We start from the raw sequence: 21,972 nt of genomic DNA, 5'->3' as shown, positions 1-21,972 counted from the left end.
TAAATAATATTCTAAATAAAATTTTAATGAACCGTTTATACGAAACGTTTGTGAAAAAATTAAGACAATTCAACAATTTTAATCAATTGTAATTTAACTCGTATACATAATTTTTAATATTTTTAAAATTTTTGATTTGTTTAACTTTAAATTTTTACATACTTGGATTTAAAAACTCAAACACATATATAGATATTCTCTAAAAAAAAAAAATATCAAATTTAACCAAAATGATTAAGGAAAAACTCTACCCAAAAAAATTAAATTAAATTATAGGAAGATAAATCCAAAAAGTTAAGGTATATTATAGTAAAAATTAAAATTTAAACTTAACATTGTTTATATTAAGAACAAACTCAAAATTATATTTAATAATAATTAAAGATCTAATCAAACCCACCATTAATTTCCAAAATAAACAAATTCTCTGTAAGCAATCCCTATTCACTCCAAACCTTCCTATCTCTCCCTTAAAAAATTAGGGTTAGGGCAACTCCATTAACTGTTCTCTCCAACCTAAAAACTCTTTTTTAGGTGAGGGGAAAGAGGTAGTTCAACACATAAAATGTCTTTTAGTTCTAAATTCTTAACCCTCTTAATTTCGTATTAAATCTTAAAGTTGCTTAATTATTTATATATGAAGTTAGATACTTTTGATTCTTACTTGTAAAATTATGGGTTTGTCTTACATTATACATATCGTGTGTATCCGATTATTAGAACATACGATTTTTTTATTAATTATTAAGAAATTATATTCAACCCATTTAAGAGTTAAGTGGGTATGTCGATGGATTTAATGAATTTGGTATTTTTTCTCTTCATTTTTGTCAAAATGGCTTTGAAATTAGAATTGGTTTCCCATTTGGAGAGAAAATTTGCCCCCAAAAATTGAGTGTGTGTGTGTGTATATATATTATATGTCAATTAATGTCATATAATTTGAAAAGTATTGTGAAAATTTTCAAAAAGCAATCCCTTTATAGTTTAATTTTTGAAAAGCAAGGTGAAATTAATTAGATCAACTATATACATATATATATGTATATATGTATATATGTATTCAAGTCAAGAACATGACCGGTTCAATACAAGCCGTGTGTTATGGATTGGATTGAGTAGTAATTGACGATGTCGTCGTCAATGGTTCAAAATGAAGATTGACTAATTAGCAAAGAAAAAGTGAGAGAGAGAGAGAGAGAGAGAGAGAAAAGGTCAAAATTATTATTTTCAGAAATTCAAATAAATCTTAAATTGTTTTTAATTATATAAAGAAGATAAATAAAGACTTAAATTCAATCAATAAAAATTATAAATATATATATATATATATATATATCAAAATTCAAATAGATATTTTAAACTTTTTAGATGACATAAAGAAGATAGTGAGTGTTTGAGCTACATCTTATAGAAATATTTAGTAGTTTATAAATTATATATATATATATATATATATTTGAAAATATCTCACTTTAAAAGACGAAAGCCACATTATTAACTATTTTTTAAAATAAAAAAATTATATTAGGGTAATTAATTATTATAAGATATTTATTTTATTTAAAAATATTAAAATTTAATTCAAATCGGTCACTATAATTTTAATAATATACTAGTGAATAATATTTTTAATTTTATTAAATTAAATATTATAAATTATATATATATCATAATTCAATCATATATTTTCAGTAATAAAATTTGTATTTATTATTTTTGAGAAAAAATACAAAAACATTTAAATTTATTCCATAATTATTTTATTGTAAAAAAAAAAAAAAAATCACAAAGCGCGTGGACCCTTGACTATAAATTGATGATGGCGCCGTTAGCTTTAGACTTGTCCAGGGTGGCTTCCACATAATGCCGGTCACCATCTTATTAGCTATAAACCAATACGTCACCGTTTTATGTGGCTGTGCTTGGACCAGCTGAATATTCTATTTAATTTAAATTAATAAATACAAAAAATATATTTTGAATATTATAATATTTTTTATGTACATAAGTCTAGTTTCCAATTTATTTATTTTGGTTAGAATGTTTTTGGAGTTAAAGATAAAATATTTCATCATAATTTTATTTTCACAAGACATTTTAATCAGAAAATTAATATAATTTTGAACTTATACATACTATAAAATAAAAATAAAAATAAAAAAATAAACTGTTTTATTATTAAATTAAACATACTCAATTCCCAAGCCCACATTACAATCATCCAAGTCCAATGGAGTCCATCTTAAATGTAGAAGGTATGTTTTGGATTTTAGAATTTTGATTTTATGATGTCTAAGGGTTCACAGGGTTTGGATTTCAGAAATCAACCATGGGAATTGAACTGCAAATTGAATTGCAAGAATCAAATTTAAACCCTAAAAGATTAGAATTGGGCAAAATAGCCCATCAAGAATCTGCATCTTTATGGGTTTCAGTTGGTTAACTCACCGCGTCGTACAACCTCAGATATTGAAAATGGGTCATGCAAATCTGGATTAATCACTATCCCAATTCTCATCTTTCTGTTTCACCGTCTTTGTTCTCCCATGATTCATCTCCTTATGCAGACGTATATGATCATCGTGTTCGTCATTGTTGTCACTCTGGTAATTATGTTGTCCGGGTCTTGATGTTCTTGAGCCTTCTTGACTGTCAGATTCCCACATGGCAGCTTCAGACTCACCATACATGACTTCTGAATCTGAATCTTTCTCATCATAGGCTTCATCAGAATCATCGGCATCATTCTCATGATGATTTGCCATACTCTTATTTGATTTTGCTGCATAAATATCATTTTCTTCGCTACTGCTGCTGCTGCTGCTGCTACTGCTGCTTCTGTAATTACAAATTTTGTCGGTTCTTGGATATCTAGAATCATGTTTCTCCTCGGGATCAGATTCCCACATTGCATTTTCAAGATCACTAAACATACTTTCAGACTCAGAATCTTTTTCAACCATCTTCCTCCTAAAATTAGTTCCAAAGTTTCTGTTGGAACCACCAGCACTACTAGACTCGAAGGTGTTATTCAGCTTCCTCCTGTCAGCTCTAGATCTCTCGAACTCCCCGAGAGCTTCATCAGAACCATCAGCACCACTATCAAAATCACAGGCATCTCCAACATTGTCGGAATCCCACTTGGAATCACCTTCTTCATCTTCACCATCAATTGGCCTCCTCTTGCCTTGTGGATTCTTCCAACCCCTTGCTCCCTTGACATCATTGTCATTTGAGTCATCATATCTTTCAAATTTTCTGTATCTTCCGCCAAACTCTTCTCTGTTCCAATACCTTAGTCTACCAAACTCTTCCTTCTCTGCTGCTTCCTCTGCTGCCCATTCCTGGTCTGCTGCATGCTCTATCTCAGAGATGAATTTGTCAAGCTCCTCCTGGTCACTATCAGCAGGAGGTTCCTCTGCCTGTCCTATATTACTGTAAGGCTCTGGTCCTGACTGTTTGTCTCCCGGGAAAATGTAAGGGCTTCCTTCCCTCTTGTCAATTGCATTGAAGAACGTTGAAGCCACCCTCCGGATACTAGCCATGGCAACTGGATCTTCAGGGTTGACACCCATCCGTCGAAGTTGCTGTTCTATCTTCTTTATGTTTAGCTTCTGAGATTCGAGAGCTTGTTCAAATCTTGCCTTAAATAATGCCTGCACATACAAACAAATGCAAATGTCATCCAATAAAACCTCATTTAACCTAATGTATAAATATTTTTCACAAAACAAAGCACATTACTTCCTGCATCATAAACTAACAGCAATGAAACCCACTTCAAAATAATTGTGTTTAGCAGATGATAATCAGGCAAAAAATGAAAAATGTCCATATACTTTCTTTTCAGATGAAAACTTTTGATAAGTATGATTGTTCTTTTCTGCAGTTGTTCTTATTTCTTTTTTAAGTTAGACATGCAAAGAGCTGAAGGTCAATGCCAACTGCAGTTTTGTACTTACAAAAACTTATCTACCCACTAGAAAAGTAGCCTGAGTGGGAAAGTGTTCCATCCGTTCTTTCCCCCGGGAGGTTAGGGGTTCGAATCCATGCTCTGAACAATTATGAGTAGGGAGACTTTTCATTTCGATTCCAGTTAGACTGCGGTAACAGGCTAAGCCTACGAGAAACAGTTATGACTCAAAGAACATTTCGCAATGCACAGGAACCCATATATAATCACACTCAAGGAGTGTTGGCTACAGTAATCACCCTTTTACCGCCTTTTTTCAATTGAAAAAACCTAAAAACTAATCAAGTTCTTTAACACATTCATTACATGGACATACTTTGGGTGCTAGGGTTCTATTGCTACAAATGAAAATTGCTTTCTAGTTTTCTGGGTTCAAAACCCATAATACAAAGGGGAATTTATGGCCTGCTATTGTGATTAAGACAAAAAAAAACAGCAACAAATAAAATACAACATGAGACAGTATAAAAGGTTTACTCACCTTCCTCTTTGTAAGGGTGTTGATAGGGATCAAATTCTTCGGTTGGCGATAATTTCTGCCCCGAAACATGATAATGGTTTTCACATTATGAATGTTTACAACTATACCACCACTTAATCTTGTGAGCATGGTAGCCATTTCCTTTATTTTTTCTTTGGGGAAGTTATCACAACAAACTTGAACAGTCTCATGAAACTTCCAGTGTAGATGCATATTTTGGACAACTCCTCCGAATACTCCACGAACACCAACAGGAACATAATTTTTATTCCTAAAACCAATCTTCTTATACGCTTGAAGCTGCTCAGGAGTCAACAGCTCAGGATCATGAACAGGGGTTGGTAGCTCTGGTAGCTCATATTTCTTGAGCTTTTGTAGCAGCAGTGCAACTTTCTTCTTAGCCTGCAATAGTCAAATAGTTTATAGTTCATGAGACCATTTTGTTACAGGCAGGAGAACAAGATATCATGCTTCAAGTTTTTTCAAGTTAGATTACCTTGACGTACTATCAAATACTAATGCCGATATTATCCATTTTTACAGCCATATCAAACCTGCCAGAATTTATCATTTCTATTGCATGTTTTCAGTTAGATAAAATTTTTCTGGAGTTCCCATCATGTAACATCTAAATTCAGTTTAAGCCTGAAGGCAGTGAGTTTCAATTCAAGTTTCAAATTATAAGAGGAATGTATACCATACTGTCTACACATATTACTATCCATTTCATGAAGGTGGGACAATATACCCTTTTGAGATTGTAAACGAGCCTCTCTTCATCAGTCATGAGCTTCTTTTTCAACTTTTTCGCTCTCCGAACCTCTCTGAGAGTTTTACCAGACTCTTTTCGCATTCGCCTCTCCACCCTGCTTCGCATACTCCTCCCTTTTGATGTTGACATTCCCCGTGACCATCCACTTAAGGGATGATCCAGTGAAGGGTATGAAGTGAATTTATCTTCATAAAGAATACTTGGTTGCATCACATTGCTTGAGACTAAACTTGGACAGACATGTTTTAGTAGCACTCCCTTCCTGCAACTGAATTCAAAAAAAGAAGAAGAAAAATCCATAAAATTGACTGAAAAATTAGAACCCTGGAAAGCTGGAATGCAGTATTTTCCAGTTACACATAGGATTCCTCATCGGAAAGCAAAACCCTTTAAGTAATCTAGCTCAATTTAACAAATTGAATATATGAGCTAACTAAAGAAGAAATCCCACAATTCATGTTTGTTTCCTAGCTGAACACATGGAAACTATCAAAAATTTAGCAAGATTTACAAATGGGACTAACAGAAACCTTGAACATCACCGACTAAACTTTCATGTCTGAAACGAATTGAAGCGAACAAGCAAAAACTGGAGAAACGAAACATGAGAAGTTGGAAAAAAGCAAAGCCATTAAAAACAGAATCAAGAAATTCTACATCAAAATGCGAAGCAAATAAATTGTGGAAGAGAAGGATACGTACTTGGAAGGATTTGATTGGAGAACAGGGGATAGGATCCTGAAGACACGCTTTTGAAGATTCCGGGCGGCAAACATTTCATAGGGTTAGAAAATCTCAGACTCTCTCCCCCTCTCTAACGGACCACTGTTAGCTTTCTTAGTTCAAGGATTCTGGTGAGCATCAAGAGGTTTTTCGAGGGTTTTAGTGCGGGAAAATTGGAAAAACTTATTGAATTTTTACTACTTAAAACTTATGAAAATACAAATTTAACCCTCTCCCTCTCTTCTTTCTCATCATCCAGACTCCTCTCCCGCTTCCCCTTTCTCTCTTTCCCCAACCTCCATTTATCCCTCCCACACTCTCTCTCTCTCACGCCTTCTTCAATCTCTCTCGGACCCCTTTGCAGCAGGTATCTTAGATAAAAAATTAAATCGTGTTCTGCTTCTATGCGACGAATAATGGAATACTGAGAGAGTATAGCAATGGCGATTTGCCAAGTACAGATAGCTCTGGAGAAGACTACGTCGACAAAGGACTTAGGGTTTTCCCCTTATTCGGGGTTTTTAGTTTTAGGTCCTCAGACCGATGAGTGATGACAGGGATATAACTTAGAACAACAAGATGAAGTTACGAATATGCCCTCAAAAGTTTGTCTTGTTACAATTATGCCTATCTGGTTTTCTGATTCTTGGAATGGAAACGATGTCGTTTGAAGTCGCCTCCCGAATGTTCAACCTTGAGAAGACCAACTGGGTTTTGCATCAATTACATTTGGGAAAGGAAGAGGAAGAGAAGGACGATGAACACGTGGTTTCGAAGATTTTCTACCAGCAGCAGAAGCAAAATGAAAAGACTGATGAAAGTATAATCCGTGAGGATGCTGATACTTATACTATTCGAACTAGTCCAAGGACCCCGAAACCTAATCCTCCTGATCCACCTAGGCCAGGCGATTTTATGGCATATGATGATGTCTTTGATGAGATCTTGCTCCATTCATCGGCACAGGTATATATATAGCTTTTGGCTATCTATCTATCATCCAGCTCCTGCTCTCTGTGCCTTCTTAAGAAAGAAATCATTCATAAAATGAAAATTATGTTAAAGTAATTTTATCTCATTGCTGAAATTTTCTTTTATGGATCAGAGATTAGAGGATGTTGAAGAAGTATTTAAAGTTTGCAATGAGGAATATGTGGGATATTCATCGTGGTTGGGAAGCGAATCTCAAGCTCTCGAGAGCTCCAATACCATAGACGATGTCAGGAGATTTTCGATTCTTCTTTATCTAATAATGGCCTGAATTATGCTTCATATACAGGCGCCCCAGACAATGCAAATGAGATGATAGGAAACCATAATGCATCCTTCGGGATCTCTGGATACTCCACCGGATTTTCTCCTTTCTGTAAGATTCATCTCGTATTCTTCTAATTTCTTCAATTTCAGTCTATAGGGTTCAATTCCTTCATTAAATTAAATACATCAGTTTTAGTATATAGATTCTGTTACAATTCCTATGTATGACTACTTACCCTAAATTTCATGAAGATTTTCATGAAAGTAGATTTCTTGCTGGCTCTACATACTACTGATATTCTAGTAGAAATTGAATAAACAAATTATTGGTTTAATAATTCTCATTCAATTCCTAATAACTTTTTAGTTCTAACTTTCTTATTAATCTTCAATTTTTACAATGAAAACAAAATTTATTGTGTTCTGGGGTTAATACTATCTACTCTGAATTCAGTTTCTATTTTTCACTTGGAATTGAATAAAAATTTAACGCGAATTGATCCAAACACGATCTTAATGCCCCTGCATTGGAAGAATATTTCATTCAAAATGTGATGATGATGAGAAGCATCTCTATCTACTCTGCAGGATTTGCAATTTGGTTCTCAGGACAGTATATTCAAATGGTTGGACAAGCTATGAAGATTGAATCAACCATGAATCCTTTCAAATAAGGACGATAAATTCCCAGTTTTGCACCATCCCACTTCGGCTGAACCTCTGTTACCAAGAATTTTCTTCAGCAACATCACAAAGTAAACTTATTGCTTCAAGGGACATGTAGGGAGTTTGTTAGCTCTCGATTTTTTATTAATTCAACAACGCTTGCAAGATAGCTCGAAGGCATAAAAGGATGTAGAGGCTTATCTGCGTGCAGGTGCTTACTGTCAGAAGATTCATGCTTGTAGTTAAAGCTGCAGCTTTTCGAGACAACGAACGGTACTACAATTAGTTTTTTCATTTCCTCTATAGAGTACAATAGTTGACCTATAACTAAAAAAATCAAAGGTCTGAAACCATTTTTCTCGAATCTTATTAATACCCTCTTTCATCCCATTAAAATATTTGAATATTATTATATAAATCATATTATATTCAGCTCAAGCTGAACCTCAATAACATGAAACGGCTTTCCCGTTCTAATAACCAGAATACCATATGAACATAACTGTAACAAGACGACTTTTAATTTAAAAAAACCATTTAATAAACAAATATATCTCAATTAACACAGAGTCACTTTCTTCACAACTCAAATATAAATAGACACACCAGTTTCTTCTCGTATCGAAGATGCTATTACCAAAGATTTCAGCTGTTGCTTTCCTTCCATGGCTTCCAACATGTGTTATTTTGATTTTACCAAACACAGCACTTAGAAAAAGCCATTAGAGAAACAAAGCACTTCTTTGTTACTAACAAGACAATGGCATTTCTTTTCCCGCTAAGCAATAAGCAAAAGTTGCAACGTCAACTCCGAGCACCAATCTCCAACAATAAGCACCTGCACGCAGACAAACCTCTACATCCTTTTATGCCTTCGAGCCCTCGTCTAAGCATTCTTGAACTAATAAAAAACTGAAAGTTAACAAACTCCCTATATATCCCTTGAAGCAATCAAGTTTACTTATGACGCTGCTGAAGAAAAATCTTGGTAACACAGCTTCAGTGCAAGTGGGATGGTGCAAAACTGGGAATTTATCGTTCTTATTCGAAAGGATTCATGGTTGATTCAATCTTCACAACCGGTCCAACCATCCGAATATACTGTCCTGAGAACCAAATTGCAAATCCTGCAAAGTAGATAAAAATCCAGATACATTAAGATCGTGTTTGGCCCAATCAGCATTTTCAATTCCAAGTGAAAAATAGAAATTGAATTGCCATCATCAAAGAATTCAAAGTAAATAGTACTAATTCAAAACACAATAAATTTTGTTGTAATTATAAATATCGAAGACTAATATTAAAATTAGAACTAAATAGTTATTAGGAATTGAGTGAGAATTTAAACCAAATGCAGTGCAATAATTTGCTTTGGTTTGATTCATATTCAATTTCTATTAGAATATCAGTAGTATGTAAAGCCAGCAAGAAATCTACTTTCATTAAATTTAGGGTAAATAGTCATACACAGGAATTGTAATCAAATCTATATACTAAGATTACTGTATTTAATTTAGTGAAGGAATTGGACCACATAGACAGTAAAGGAAGAAACTAGAAGAATATGAGATGAATCTTACAGAAAGGAGAAAATCCGGTGGAGTATCCAGTTCGAGGTTTTCAAGGTCAGCAATCCCGAAGGATGCATTATTATTTCCTATCATCTCATTTGTGTTGTGTGGAGTGCCGGTGCATGAAGCGTAATTCAGGCCTGCATTATTAGATAAAGAAGAAGAATCGAAAATCTCCTGACACAACAAAGTTTCGTCTATGCCATCGATATTGGAGTTTTCGAGAGCTTGAGATTCGCCTGCCAACCATAATGAATATCCCTCACTATCCTCATGCTTAATAGTTGGTGCAGGATCCTTACATACTTCAGATACTTCAACATTCTCTGATCTCTGATCCACAAAAGTAAAACTTCAGCAATGAGATAAATTTACTTAACATAATTTTTCCTTTCACAAATTTTTTCTTTTTTAAGAAGGCAGAGAGCAGGATGACCAGGGCTACAACAGATCACAAATGCACTTTACATAATTCTAATATCCAATTCCATATGGCAACACCAAAGGATCCTGATCACTCCAAGAAATGAACAATTCATTAAAGCACATATCCTGTGTTTAAAACCTTAGCATAGAGTTTAACTCTAGAATCTACTTTTAGCATCACAGTGATTCCCCTTGTTAAGTTTAATATGCCTATTCCAACAGACAAACTGCTTAAACAAAGATCTTCATTTACCACCTTTGCCAGCAAAAAATGATAGATAGCCAAAAACTATGTACCTGTGCAGATGAATGGAGTATGATGTCATCAAAGACATCGTCATACACCACCGAATTCCCTGGCCTAGGTGGATCAGGAGGATTAGGTTTTGGGGTCCTTGGACTAGTTCGAGGGTCCTCACGTATTATATTTTCATCAGTCTTTTCAGTTTGTTTCTGCTGCTGGTAGAAAATCTTCGAAACCACATGTTCATCGTCCTTCTCTTCCTCTTCCTTTCCCAGATGGAACTGATACATTACCCAGTTAGTCTTCTCAGCCTTCGCCCCCTTCTTTGAACTTTTATAGAGAACCATGATCTTCTTGCAGCCCTTCTGTTCCCCATTTTCCATGACAGGTTTGGTCTTACCAGTCTTGTGCCAGCGGACTTGCTCCTCACTCAAACTACCTTGATAATGGATCTTGCGACGCTTCCGCTGCCCTGTGGAATAAGCATTAACTGTTCTATGAAAGAAATAAATGCTACTCCCATCTTTCTTAGCACCTGAAACAAAAAGTCACATATTGACGATCACGGTTAGGCAGGCACCTTCACAAGGTTGAACATGCTCATCAAACCCAAAAACGAATTCCAATATTCAAAAGAACTAAAACTCAGTTTGGTTCAAATTTGAAAATAATGAAGAGACTATGATAGAGATAGAATAAAGATTTGAATACAAATAGTATTCTAATTTCAAGTTCATTCCCTGTTTAATTCAAGTTAGTTTTTTTGTTATCACTCCTCTGACAAAAGTGGGAATACAAATGCATCATATATTTTTAGTGTAGTTGATATCGTTACGCATCAAATATGCAGATTATGACAATTTTTACATATCAAGTGATTAACATCTAAGAATGGAGTAAGAATAGAGTAGACTTGAGATGCAACAGAACAAAGCCTCTATCAGAACAAGGGTGCCAAAATCTCTTTTTCATCTTTCACTCAAAAAGATATTACTCTCTTTACTAAATTCATTTTTATTTGGTTCTTTCGATTTCATGACAGATATAATAATCAAGAAACTAGCGGGAATAGTTCTAATAGGAAGAAACATAAGAGCATGGACCAATATGTTCCTCACCAGGAAGATTTTCTGGATGGGTATAGTAGATTCCTTTATCCCCTTCAAGTGTTGGGATAAACTCCTCTATAAACATGTGGGATTCCGAGTTCCCAACCCCACATTTTGCAGCTAAATGTTCTAAGAGTTCCTGATCAGATGGATCAAACTTTACACCAGCTGGTAGACCAGGCCACTCAGGAGAAACCTACATTCGATAAAGTGCAGATAACATATGAATAACACAGAGACATAAACACAACAGATATATATAAGAACCAAATCAAACACATGCAATATAAACTTCCATGAAAAGTAATTCATCTATTCTTCTTTTCAGTTCCATGAGGATGGAGAATTGATTACACGGATAACTTACTTTTTTAGCTGTAAGTAGGAAAAAAATCAAGATCTGTTGAATCTTCAATCTCTACGTCAATGTGAAACAACCTTACGCTAAGAACTACTTTTAGAATTGCAATGATAGATTTTGTCACAGTAACTAAGTAAAACTGCAACTCTTTAACTTACATCTTTGTTATCAATAAGATAGTGGCAGTTAGGACATTCACGATTTGCCCCGCTGTCTCTAATTTGATGAGCCAAACATTTTGTGGCGCTGCTTACTTTCTTTGCTAATCCTCGACCATCAATAATCCAAGCCCTGCAGCTATGATGAACTATAAGCTCGAAGTTCAATGGTGAGGAAAAGAAAACCGAAACAAAGAAAAACTTTACAAATGAAAAGCAGTTTGTAACCAGGCATGGAGCATTAAACACACATCAAGAATCAAGGCTTTCAACTTATTAAAACACATTGCAGAAGAAATAAATTTTTGCTGCAAACAGGGACAATCCACAATCATGTCGCCAAGAGCAATTGACATAGTAATTTTGATCAATCTCCCGTCAAATATCAATTTACAGACATTATAAATTAGAAATTCCTTCTACATAAATCAAGTCCAAGTAACCATAATGGTAAATATATTGCCCATAAAAGATAGGTATGAACATATATCCAGCAACATTTTGACAGAATTCCCAAAAGCAGTACATAAAAGAAAGAAGTGAAAATAAGAATCAAGATCATAAAATGTCCACCCACATCCACAACAATGTATACCGTTTTACAAAATAATTTTTCTTAAGTCTTAATATGTAAATCATGCGGAGCTGATCCAAATGGAAGGAGTCTCTAGTGCATGGTACACCTTCACCAATGCCCTAAGGGAAGACTTATTTTCAACAATGCACGAATTTTTTCTTCCTTTTTTGAACCCAAAAAAGAATCCAGTCTCCATATAACTCTACCAGTAAAACCATAACTAGTAATTGATTATAGCTTAGTTAATTTTTTCTGTCAAGAAAAGAAATTAAACTAACACATTCATCTCAAATAGCCAAGAACATATATTTCAGCCGCAGATGACATGACTCGAGTTGAAGTCTTACCCACCCAACTCTAAAACAAACATTTATTCTTCCAGATGTTTAGAATAGATATACCATAAAAGCAATCTATTCTGAAGCAACAGAACATACTCAGAAAGGAGTCAAAGGCATAAACGTCATGGAAAATTCTTCACCGTTTACAATAGCCATTACAAAATAAACCATTCTCTTCTTTCTCTGCCTTTATTTCCTTGATCGACTAAACCCCCCCATTATTAGAAATTCTATCCCAAACAACATAAAATCGGATTTCAACTGATGAATCTGTTCATATGTTTCAGACGCAAAAGAAGAAAAGAACCCCAGACGAGAGAGATCTATATATTATATCAACGAACCCAAAACCACCATACCCAGAAGCCAAAAAAACAACACAGAGACAAAAAAAGAAGAAATGGGTAATGCCTCATATCTCCAAAGACACTCGGTTAGATTTCAGAAGTTCAGTCTTTAATACGCAAACAAGACATGAAAAGAAAAACCCTTAAAATGATAATATCCTATCAAATTTCAGCTCTTTAATCGCCATTAAATTCTGGGTTTAATATTACCTAGCCATGAACTTCAATGAAGAAGAAAGAAGCAGAAGACGAAAGAAAGAAAGAAAAAAGAAGAAGAAGAAGAAGCTTTAAATCTTGGCCGTTTCTCCACTAGGCTAAGCAAGTGAACTGAGAAGGAACATAGAGAGAGAGCTGAAGGGAGAAGGATGTATATGAGCGGGAAAACATAGATGTGGAGCCGTTTATGATAGGTTCGTTTCTCGAACCGATAGGTTCGGAAATAGTTTCTCGCTGTTTCCTTAGGCTTACCGTTGACTGAACCTGACGCTTAACCTGTTGGTTCGGATTCGAACCTGAAGTCTGTCAAAGAACGTCAAGCACTTTAACCGAGTTCAGTGGCATTAGTGTAATAATATTTAATTTGGTAGGGACACCGAAACCTTGCTCCCCAAGCCAATTATGGAAAATTTCGCTGAAATTTTCATTTTTAATTTTTTTTTTAATTTTAAATAAGTTTGTAATTATTACGGTACAGCAGGAGTTCTATAATTATATAAATTTATATTTTTTTATTTTCAATTAATTTATTGATAATTAACCAATAATAAGTAAATTTATTTATAAGATAAAATAATGTAATCGTTAATACATTTTTGCATTGGCACTATGAGATGGATAATAAAAATGTACATATAATCAACAAGGTCGTTGTAGTATAGTGGTAAGTATTCCCGCCTGTCACGCGGGTGACCCGGGTTCGATCCCCGGCAACGGCGATTTGTTTTTTAAGCGAAGTTGCTTCGGCCCGTGTCTGTAAGACCAGCCCAAATTCCAAACAGGAAGAGTGATTGGTGAACTGGAGTTTACCCAATTTTGAGTAAACATTTTTGGAAACCGAATTAAAATATTCATATATATATATATATTAATTCTCATAGAAAAAAAATTTTATTTTTCAAATATTTTGATTATAATAATAAATTGGGATGATTTTTTATAAAAAATTTATTTTGAATTTAATTTGTGCTTTGAATAAATACTCAGTATGCTTAGCTAGTAGCCGTAATTAATTTTATTTAAATTTTATTAATTAAATCTCGAGAGTTTATTGTTTTAGCAAATAAAAAAATACTTACATAAATACATTTGTGAAAATATAAGTTCTTTTTTATTATCATATAAAAATTACAATATTCATATATTATATTAACTAATACACGTATACACTAATCAATATACAAGAAAGTACAATCCGATTTGAATTTATATAAAAAGCGAAAGTACCAAAAATTCAAGCAAAAAAAGCAACAAAGTGCATCTAGTTTTAAGTTGAGGTTTATGCCTATTCATCTGTGACATTCGCCAAAAAACTTGTGAAAGTAAGACTGACACTCTCCTCATGCTTTGACAGATTTGATCCACCAACTCTGAATTTTGCCGGAGAATATCATTTCCGATAAAAACATCATCCATCTTCGTCTCATTATACTCTTCGTTAGTATGAGAGACTATTCTCGAACCAGTTTTTTGCACGTTAAGATAAGACTAAATCTTTTTTTATTGATGTTAAGACTGCATTTCCATGTATCTGACTTAGTACATTTAGGAGCTACCTACCAAGCTTAAACTCAAATAGTCGATACAGAAATCACACTTTCTTACCAACTGAACTGGATAAACCTACACGAAGAATCAAATACCGATGCATAAGTATCGTAAGCAAATTCAAGTGGGTCGTTCGAATTGAAAACCGGGAGCGAAGCCTTTGGATGGACCTTATTTTACAATGAGAATACATCACAGAAACCCCATCTCCAAAAATTCTAAAGGTTCCATGTTAGTTAGAGCAGACTAAAGCAAAATAAGACACTAGACTAGGAAGCTTACTATATAGCACCTGGACTGACTGCCTAAATCTAAATCTAAGTACACTGAACATTTTCTTACCAATATATATTCTGTAATATTTGCAACTAACCATTTTATTCCTGTTTAGGGAAAAAGAAAAAGTATATTTGGGTACCTCCAAGGGTGCATTCTGCCTTTGGAGGAGTTAATAACATTGGTTAAAGCACGAGAAGAAGCCTCCCGGTTTGCCTTCCATGCTGGTTTTCGGGATCTCCTCTGACCCGTCTCTTGCAGCCATTAACGAACTTGTACCAGGAGACTCTGGCGGAAACACAGCATTCTCGGAAGAGAATATCCGGGCAGGGATGACAGGCTGTTGTGGTGATATAGTAGAGAGGTAGTGAAGCAGCATATGTATAATCTGCGTGAAGTTGGGTCTATCATTTGGATCTTCTTTCCAACACGAAGTCACAATCAAAGCTAAATCCTCTGGGAGATTATCAGCACTGGGCCTCACATTCTAAACAGACATTAAAACACCTCTCAGATATTATTTGCTTAATAACTGTATAGAAGAAGAGAAGCTGGTATAATGATATACGCTATACCTTAAAAGCAGCTGCATATGCTGCTTGTAGATTTGACATGCCTTCAAAAGGTAACTTATTGTGGATGAGCTCCCACAATACGATTGCAAAGCTGTAGGCATCCACCTTATTATTGTAATGTTTTTTGTCTCCTCGCCTAAGTGTTACCGTACTGTAAAGCTGGCCCGCAAAATGCAAGTTGAACATTAAATACTATAACATGACCAGCTACCATAAAAACTAAATTCTTGAACTCCATAATTTTTTTTTTAAATTTACCTCTGGGGCCATCCAACGGTATGTCCCAGTCTCAGCAGTCATCATTTCTGTCAACGTCTCTTCTCGGGCTAAACCAAAATCTGCTAGTTTAACTGTTCTGTGGTCTGCAGTTAAGATCAAGTTTTCTGCCCAGGAAAACAGAATGAATATCAGACTTATCCTTGATTCTTCCTCGCAAGAAGTATCAAATACGGACATCCTTTTGTATGGTTCAGTAAGAAGTATCAAATATCATATGCCCATGTCACTATTTAACTCAACATGTACATAAAAATTCTAGGCTAAAATCATTAAACAAGATATACAGAGAGGTCTAGTTTCAGGTATGTTTGTAAGTAAATAATAGATTTCAATCAGTTTTTCAAAAAAATTTAGATGATAAGAAAAGACCTAATTTTCTATTTATATCTTATCTTAATATGCCCCCTCCCGAGAAAGTCTACCAGGCTAAAAGCCTGAATCATGCACAGGCTAACTGGACTTCCGGCTCTAGATATCATATAGATAATTAATTGAGACTAATTACCCCAAAAATTTAAACTCATGGGAAATGTTCTAATCGATTGCTTATATACTAATAATGTCATAGCTGTGTCTTGAAGAAGATGAATTATGCATCATATAAGGATCAATCAAAGATTTTTTTCCAAAAAAATGGAAGCTGCGGAACTGTTACTGAAATCTGCATCCAGTATCAGTCTAATCCAAAATTGTAGCCAGACATTCCCAGACAGTTAAGAATATTAGAACTTCATCCTCCTTTCTAAGCCACTTTTAGCAGCAGATATGGAACTTGAGAGAATGCAGTTAAAACAATCTAGAACAATTATTTACACTATATTCACGGTGGCAATCCCTCTCCAACCATGCTAAGGGATGGGAACCAGAAACAACCATGTAGGCAAGAACTAGCAGAGAGTAAAGCAATGGCTTTGATGATCTATACCCAACAAAATTAAAGAATGTTTCCACAATCTCAAAGATTACAGGTTTAGCGAACAACTAAATCATGAAGTTTACACCAAACCTAGCTCCAATATAGAGAAACACCAGTACACGAGCAAAATCATACCGGGTTTCAGGTCACGATGGATGATACCATGGGAGTGTAAACACTCCATAGCCCGAGCAATATCAAGCGCAAACCCAACTGCCACACGCATGTCCAAGCACCTTGGCCTCAAATTCAGCAAGTATTTTCGCAATGTCCCACCCAATAGGAGCTCAGTTACGATCACCATATACGGTTCCTTGCAAGCTCCAATGAACTGGCAGTACACAAAGAGGTTTATCAATGACCTCTTATCTTTCTCTTTTATCATATTGCATATGCAACTATGACATCCGAAAAAAACTAATATGGCCAATCATCAGACAGAAAAGCTAGTGATTATATACATATATATATATATATGTATGTATGTGTTTGTGGGTGTGCTAATTGAATTACCTTCACTAGATTTTTGTGCTGAACTCTAGATAACATGGCAACTTCTCTTGCAAATCTTTTTTCCCTCTTGTCAATCTCTTCTGGTGTTTCTCCTCTATATACAACCTTAACAGCAACAGTTTGATTATTGTATCTGAAGGAGAAGCAAAACCATAAACGATCAAATACCCTTTCTATTTATATTTATACACATAGATACATCTATTTACATATATGTCCAGAAAGTTAAACACCAATCATCGATCAAACAAAGCATTTGCTAAACATTGGAAATCCCATACAGATAGAATAGGAGTGTAACAGTTACTTTCTACCCTCATAAACAACCAAATCATTCCCAAAACTGAAATTTTTTTCACTTTCATATCCGCAGAGAGTCCCATATTAAAAAAGATCAGAAGGGCAGCACCACTTTTGGAAATCTAACCCAACAACTCCTTCCCACCAATCAAAAAATCAGAAGATAACCCATAACCTTTTTTCTTGAATCAGCAAGAAAAAACCCCAAATTGAGCAAGCTCTCAAAATTCAGGGGGCAAGAATAAAGATATTCCAGAAATGAAAAGCTAGAAATCCAAAAAATTTAACTTACTTTCCCTCATAAACCTTGGCATGAGCGCCTTCACCAATCTTTGGTCCAACAAAGAGCAACTTAGGATCAATCAGCCATTTTTCTTCCAAATTGAACTCTTCAGCTGAGTAGAATCCATTCCCAGATCCCATTTTATTCCCCCTCCTCAACAACCAAACTAGTAACACATCTAATTTAGTGAAAAAAAACTAAGTTTGACAAGCAAGTAGAATGGCAAAACCCTAGCTTAGTTTAGTAAAACTAAAGAAAAAATTCAAAATGGTACCCATAAGAGAATGATAGCAGATTAACAACATGCTCCATTTTGAACCCAATAAAGGTATGTAAACAAAGAGTTTTTTATCACCCAAAATCACGCTCTGCAGATCCAAAGCAATCAAGGAGTGTCCATTAATGGGAGGCAAAAGATAAAGACCCACATGTTCTTCTTGAGACACAACCCAACAAGACGAGAATTAAAAAAATGGGGGAAATGGACTGAACCCAACCAGGCCGTGTCAGTAGCAGATTGAATTTTAAATGAGATATTGGCAAAGGGAAATGAATAGAATATATATATGTGTGTGTATATATATATATATAACAGAAGAAAGCAACAGAGGAGGTGTTGAAGAAGCTGACAGTACTAGAACTAATGGAGACAGACAGAGAAATGGAGTGGTGAGGGATTTGGAGTTTGTTTGAGAGATTAATTAAAGCTTCTTCTTCGTCTTCTTCTTCTTCTTCTTCTTCTTCTTCTTTTTCTTCTTTCCGCGTATGGCTTCTGCAAGTCTCTATTCGTTCTGCCGATCTGCTGCAGATAAAGCCGCGGAAGGAACTAAGTCTCCATCAGCCATAGTGTCTTTTTCAACAAAAATAAAAATAAAATATAATTTAAAATTATAAATTTTTTTAATTAGACACCGATTTATCATAATATAATTTTTGTTAATATTTTCTTTTTTCATTCCACCTTACAATCTTTTATAAAAATAAATAAATATATCAATTATTCAATTAAAATTTTATTAATTTATCTAATACATTTTTAAATTCAAATGATTTAATTGATTTATATAATAAATATAATTTATTTTAAATTAAATTTTCTATTTTCTTTTAATTATGCATATATTGATGAATAAAAAAATAATTATGATGTGGGCATTTGATGCCAACTTACTCTGTATTATAAAACTTATTTGTATATCTAAAAATCATATGCATACATATATATATATATATATAAATATGAAAGGATTGTGAGAATCTAACATGTCATGGAGGAGATGTATACATCCATGATTCTACTCTCATTAATACTATTAATTTAATGTTGTATAATAATAATTGTCTCATTTTTTTTTAATCAATCATGCTCTCTAATATATTTTATTTTATACCAAACAAACAAAATGTATTATTTATAAATTATATAATTTATTATCCATTTTATAATAATTTTTATGAAAGTAATTTATTTGTTTTTATTCGAATAAGAGTAAAATCGTATTTACAAATTATATTATTTTATATGAACAGACTCGATGACATAAGATTATTCTTTGTAATGCTACAATTTCGATAAATCTTTTTGTTTTATTTATTTTTTTGAATAAAAATTTGCTATAATACTTTAATTATCTTATCAATTTATATATTAGTCTTAAATAAGTTATGTATAGAGAAAAATTGTGAGTATTACATTCATATATGATTTTCATATCAAAGTCAATACAGTTAATAATAACAGTTAAAATATTAATTATATAATTTTAAATATTAATTACAGACTAGTTGAAATTAAAACTATTTAAATTAAAAGTCATAATATCAATACCTAAAGCAGTAGACTAGATATGTATTACAACTCGGAGTATCTAAGAAGAAAAGTAAAAAATGAGAGTTATTGAAACTAACGTACTGAAAGATCAATTAGTCAAAATAATGTTAAAATTTTAATTATAATTATAAATTAATTAATTAAATTAATATTTTAAAAAACTTAATATGATAGAAGGTGTTATTGATTAAATTTTAAACAAAAATTATTAAAGATAAAATTGTAATAAATATAAAAATATTAAACTAATTTAATAATTTTGTTATTTTTATTATTTTTCTATTAATTTTGGCGTGACGTCATAGCGTTGACTTTTGAGTCGGCGTATGTTTAAAGGGTTTTGAGGCATCTTTCTACTCTTCCTCCACCTCCACACCACCGACAGCCTCATTAAGCTCGATCGAGTCAACCAGCCTCCACCCTCTCTCTCTTTTTTGTTTAATGTAAATAAATAAATAAAAAATTAAATTAGGACCCCGAAAATAAATATGTATATATAATATATAATATCCGGATCTGAATTTAGTTTAAAATTAATTTTAATATTTTAAATATATAAAAAATGTATTTTAAATTTAATTTATTTCAAATTTTGTTGAGTTTATTGAAAAAATAGATTATTAATAAAATTAAAAATAATTTTGAAAAAAATAAATTTAGGAGATGTTTTTAAAAGAAAAATTAAAAACTATGAGTCAGAGTGCAATAAGTAAAATTTTACCACGTAGGACTTTTCAGTCAGCAATTCCGACGAACCGAAGCACACTGCGTGGCAAGACATGCTGATGTCGTTGCCACGCAGACGGTCTGTGTGCCGCGCGATCGAACGGTCAAGGATCAATATCGCACGCGTGAACTGTCCGGATTTGTTTCCATTTTAAACGCAATCGGACGGTAAAAATTAAATCGCGATGAATGGTTCAGATTCATTTATTCCTTAAACGTAATAAGACAGTCGATATCAAATACGATGAACAGTCTAGATTCGTTTCCTTCTTATACGCAATCGAACGGTAGAGATCAAACGTGATGAATAACCCAGATTAACGCAATATGAGTATAAATATTTTACATCATACTGAACTCAAATCTTAACAGTTAATCTCTCGCCGGAGAAGGGAGTCGACTGCCGACCGCCACCGCACCGGAGCCACCTCCGACTGCTAAAAAAAGTAAAAATTCTCATACCTGCTTGAAATTTGATTTCGAGCACCCCCATAGCCAAATCGGAGTAAAAGGGACAGCGAATAAGTCGAAAACTACGAGTGAAGCTTGACGAAGTCATGGCGGCCAAAGTCCCAAAACTCATCCGACGAGCCTCTTCCCAATTCTCGTTTCACGTGATTTTTTTACCGTTGTATTCATCGTTCTGTTTTAATTGACCGAATAAAACATCCCAGCCGTGAATGTGAGCCAGCGAAGCCGCCGCACCCATAAAACTCCACCACTGGTAGGTTTATGTTTTTTGATTTTTTTTTTCGACCAATTGAGGTCCCATAACGTATTTTTTCGCAATTAGATGTATAAAGCCGGTCAAAACCAACCAGATTGAGAAAAACTGCTGCTGCAGGCGGTGATGTCGTCACTAGAACACGACATTACCACCGTGCTGGAACCAGAAAATTGGTCGGAAATGATTTTTTACATCGATTTTGGATTCCTATGGTATTTTTAGATACATGAAAAGTGTTTTGAATTTCGCATAGATAATTCAAGAAACCTGGTACCTATTAAAAAACGTAATAGACAGTACGACGTTCCAAAACACCGATTCGGGTAAGGATTCCTCACATTTTTTTCTGTTACGGCAATTTAAGACTTAATAATTAATAATTGTGTGTTTTATAAAAAATTAGAGAACCTTAAAAATAATTACAGGTCACTAGTATAAGCAGAACCGATTAGTTCACAGTTGTTTCAATTTCTTGTTTATTTTTCTATATTGTCTATATTTAGTTACTGTTATACTGTGTATAACTTAATTAATAATTTTTATGATCTTTTTTGTTATTTTGTTATTTGTTTTCCCTGTATTGCATGTCGGTATCTTAGTCATTAGTTATTTTATTGTATTGAACTGTATTACTGTTTAAGTGAACTGTGAATATAAAATGAGATATGGTTATTATATGATTGATTGTTATGCTGATGGAAATCTATATAGAAAAGACTTACTGGGTACCCGAGAAAGGACGGACGGGCCTGGTACATAAGGAACCCTACCGT

At 33.8% G+C, this 21,972-nt stretch overlaps 4 protein-coding genes and 1 non-coding gene across 8 annotated transcripts; 2 read left to right on the top strand and 3 right to left on the bottom strand.

Moving 5' to 3' along the window:
- Positions 1 to 2,158: 2,158 nt before the first annotated feature.
- On the bottom strand, positions 2,159 to 6,258 carry LOC110826437 (RNA-binding CRS1 / YhbY (CRM) domain protein). The gene is made up of 4 exons (XM_088214380.1): positions 5,932 to 6,258; positions 5,206 to 5,497; positions 4,458 to 4,859; positions 2,159 to 3,659 (listed from the first exon to the last, which is right to left on the bottom strand). The coding sequence occupies exons 1-4, from the start codon at positions 6,003 to 6,005 to the stop codon at positions 2,499 to 2,501; spliced, it is 1,929 nt and encodes a 642-aa protein (XP_088070506.1). The 5' UTR covers positions 6,006 to 6,258; the 3' UTR covers positions 2,159 to 2,498.
- Positions 6,259 to 6,531: 273 nt separating this feature from the next.
- Positions 6,532 to 8,248, top strand: LOC110806313 (uncharacterized). 2 transcript variants are annotated; one of them, XR_015817373.1, is made up of 3 exons: positions 6,532 to 6,918; positions 7,058 to 7,318; positions 7,798 to 8,248. XR_015817373.1 is itself a non-coding variant. In XM_022031133.2 (2 exons), exons 1-2 carry the CDS (start codon positions 6,532 to 6,534, stop codon positions 7,211 to 7,213), a joined length of 543 nt encoding a protein of 180 aa, XP_021886825.1. In that variant the 3' UTR covers positions 7,214 to 7,407. The 2 variants fall into 2 exon arrangements, 1 of the variants encoding a protein (XP_021886825.1); XM_022031133.2 differs by lacking the exon at positions 7,798 to 8,248 and having other exon boundaries at positions 7,058 to 7,407.
- A 144-nt stretch (positions 8,249 to 8,392) lies between these two features.
- On the bottom strand, positions 8,393 to 13,378 carry LOC110826428 (SUPPRESSOR OF GAMMA RESPONSE 1-like). 2 transcript variants are annotated; one of them, XM_088214390.1, is made up of 6 exons: positions 13,220 to 13,378; positions 11,745 to 11,877; positions 11,235 to 11,421; positions 10,170 to 10,651; positions 9,456 to 9,779; positions 8,393 to 9,002 (listed from the first exon to the last, which is right to left on the bottom strand). In XM_088214390.1, the coding sequence occupies exons 1-6, from the start codon at positions 13,225 to 13,227 to the stop codon at positions 8,949 to 8,951; spliced, it is 1,188 nt and encodes a 395-aa protein (XP_088070516.1). In that variant the 5' UTR covers positions 13,228 to 13,378; the 3' UTR covers positions 8,393 to 8,948. The 2 variants fall into 2 exon arrangements, with proteins under 2 accessions (XP_088070516.1, XP_088070510.1); XM_088214384.1 differs by having other exon boundaries at positions 11,745 to 11,883; positions 13,220 to 13,358.
- Positions 13,379 to 13,872: 494 nt separating this feature from the next.
- TRNAD-GUC (transfer RNA aspartic acid (anticodon GUC)) lies at positions 13,873 to 13,944 on the top strand. Its single transcript has one exon. It is a non-coding gene; the product is annotated as a tRNA-Asp (tRNA).
- Positions 13,945 to 14,708: 764 nt separating this feature from the next.
- Positions 14,709 to 18,729, bottom strand: LOC110825754 (serine/threonine-protein kinase STY13). Of its 2 annotated transcripts, XM_022056254.2 has the most exons (7): positions 17,925 to 18,729; positions 17,333 to 17,465; positions 16,955 to 17,150; positions 15,883 to 16,007; positions 15,625 to 15,783; positions 15,192 to 15,536; positions 14,709 to 14,848 (listed from the first exon to the last, which is right to left on the bottom strand). In XM_022056254.2, exons 1-6 carry the CDS (start codon positions 18,053 to 18,055, stop codon positions 15,222 to 15,224), a joined length of 1,059 nt encoding a protein of 352 aa, XP_021911946.1. In that variant the 5' UTR covers positions 18,056 to 18,729; the 3' UTR covers positions 14,709 to 14,848; positions 15,192 to 15,221. The 2 variants fall into 2 exon arrangements, with proteins under 2 accessions (XP_021911946.1, XP_021911945.1); XM_022056253.2 differs by having other exon boundaries at positions 14,709 to 15,536.
- Between the last annotated feature and the right edge of the window lie 3,243 nt (positions 18,730 to 21,972).

Source organism: Carica papaya, chromosome 1 (assembly GCF_054855325.1).
Source record: "Carica papaya isolate Zhongbai chromosome 1, ASM5485532v1, whole genome shotgun sequence".
NCBI classification, from domain to species: domain Eukaryota; kingdom Viridiplantae; phylum Streptophyta; class Magnoliopsida; order Brassicales; family Caricaceae; genus Carica; species Carica papaya.
Note: the sequence above shows the minus strand (reverse complement) of the source record. Positions and strands in the feature narration are given on the sequence as shown.

What these genes read in the sequence shown, in the direction of transcription:
- LOC110826428 (XM_088214384.1), bottom strand. An exon ending in TACTCCATTCATCTGCACAG is followed by an intron (nt 9,780 to 10,169) that starts GTACATAGTTTT and finishes TTTGTGGATCAG; the next exon opens with AGATCAGAGAATGTTGAAGT. An exon ending in CACCGGATTTTCTCCTTTCT is followed by an intron (nt 9,003 to 9,455) that starts GTAAGATTCATC and finishes TCTACTTTGCAG; the next exon opens with GATTTGCAATTTGGTTCTCA.
- LOC110826437 (XM_088214380.1), bottom strand. Translation starts at nt 6,005, where the DNA reads ATGTTTGCCGCCCGGAATCTTCAAAAGCGTGTCTTCAGGATCCTATCC. An exon ending in CTCCAATCAAATCCTTCCAA is followed by an intron (nt 5,498 to 5,931) that starts GTACGTATCCTT and finishes TTTTGAATTCAG; the next exon opens with TTGCAGGAAGGGAGTGCTAC. An exon ending in TCGTTTACAATCTCAAAAGG is followed by an intron (nt 4,860 to 5,205) that starts GTATATTGTCCC and finishes TGACTATTGCAG; the next exon opens with GCTAAGAAGAAAGTTGCACT.
- LOC110825754 (XM_022056253.2), bottom strand. Translation starts at nt 18,055, where the DNA reads ATGGGATCTGGGAATGGATTCTACTCAGCTGAAGAGTTCAATTTGGAA. An exon ending in AGCACAAAAATCTAGTGAAG is followed by an intron (nt 17,151 to 17,332) that starts GTAATTCAATTA and finishes GTGTACTGCCAG; the next exon opens with TTCATTGGAGCTTGCAAGGA. An exon ending in CCATCGTGACCTGAAACCCG is followed by an intron (nt 16,008 to 16,954) that starts GTATGATTTTGC and finishes TTTCCTGGGCAG; the next exon opens with AAAACTTGATCTTAACTGCA.
- LOC110806313 (XM_022031133.2), top strand. Translation starts at nt 6,532, where the DNA reads ATGAAGTTACGAATATGCCCTCAAAAGTTTGTCTTGTTACAATTATGC. An exon ending in TGCTCCATTCATCGGCACAG is followed by an intron (nt 6,919 to 7,057) that starts GTATATATATAG and finishes TTTATGGATCAG; the next exon opens with AGATTAGAGGATGTTGAAGA.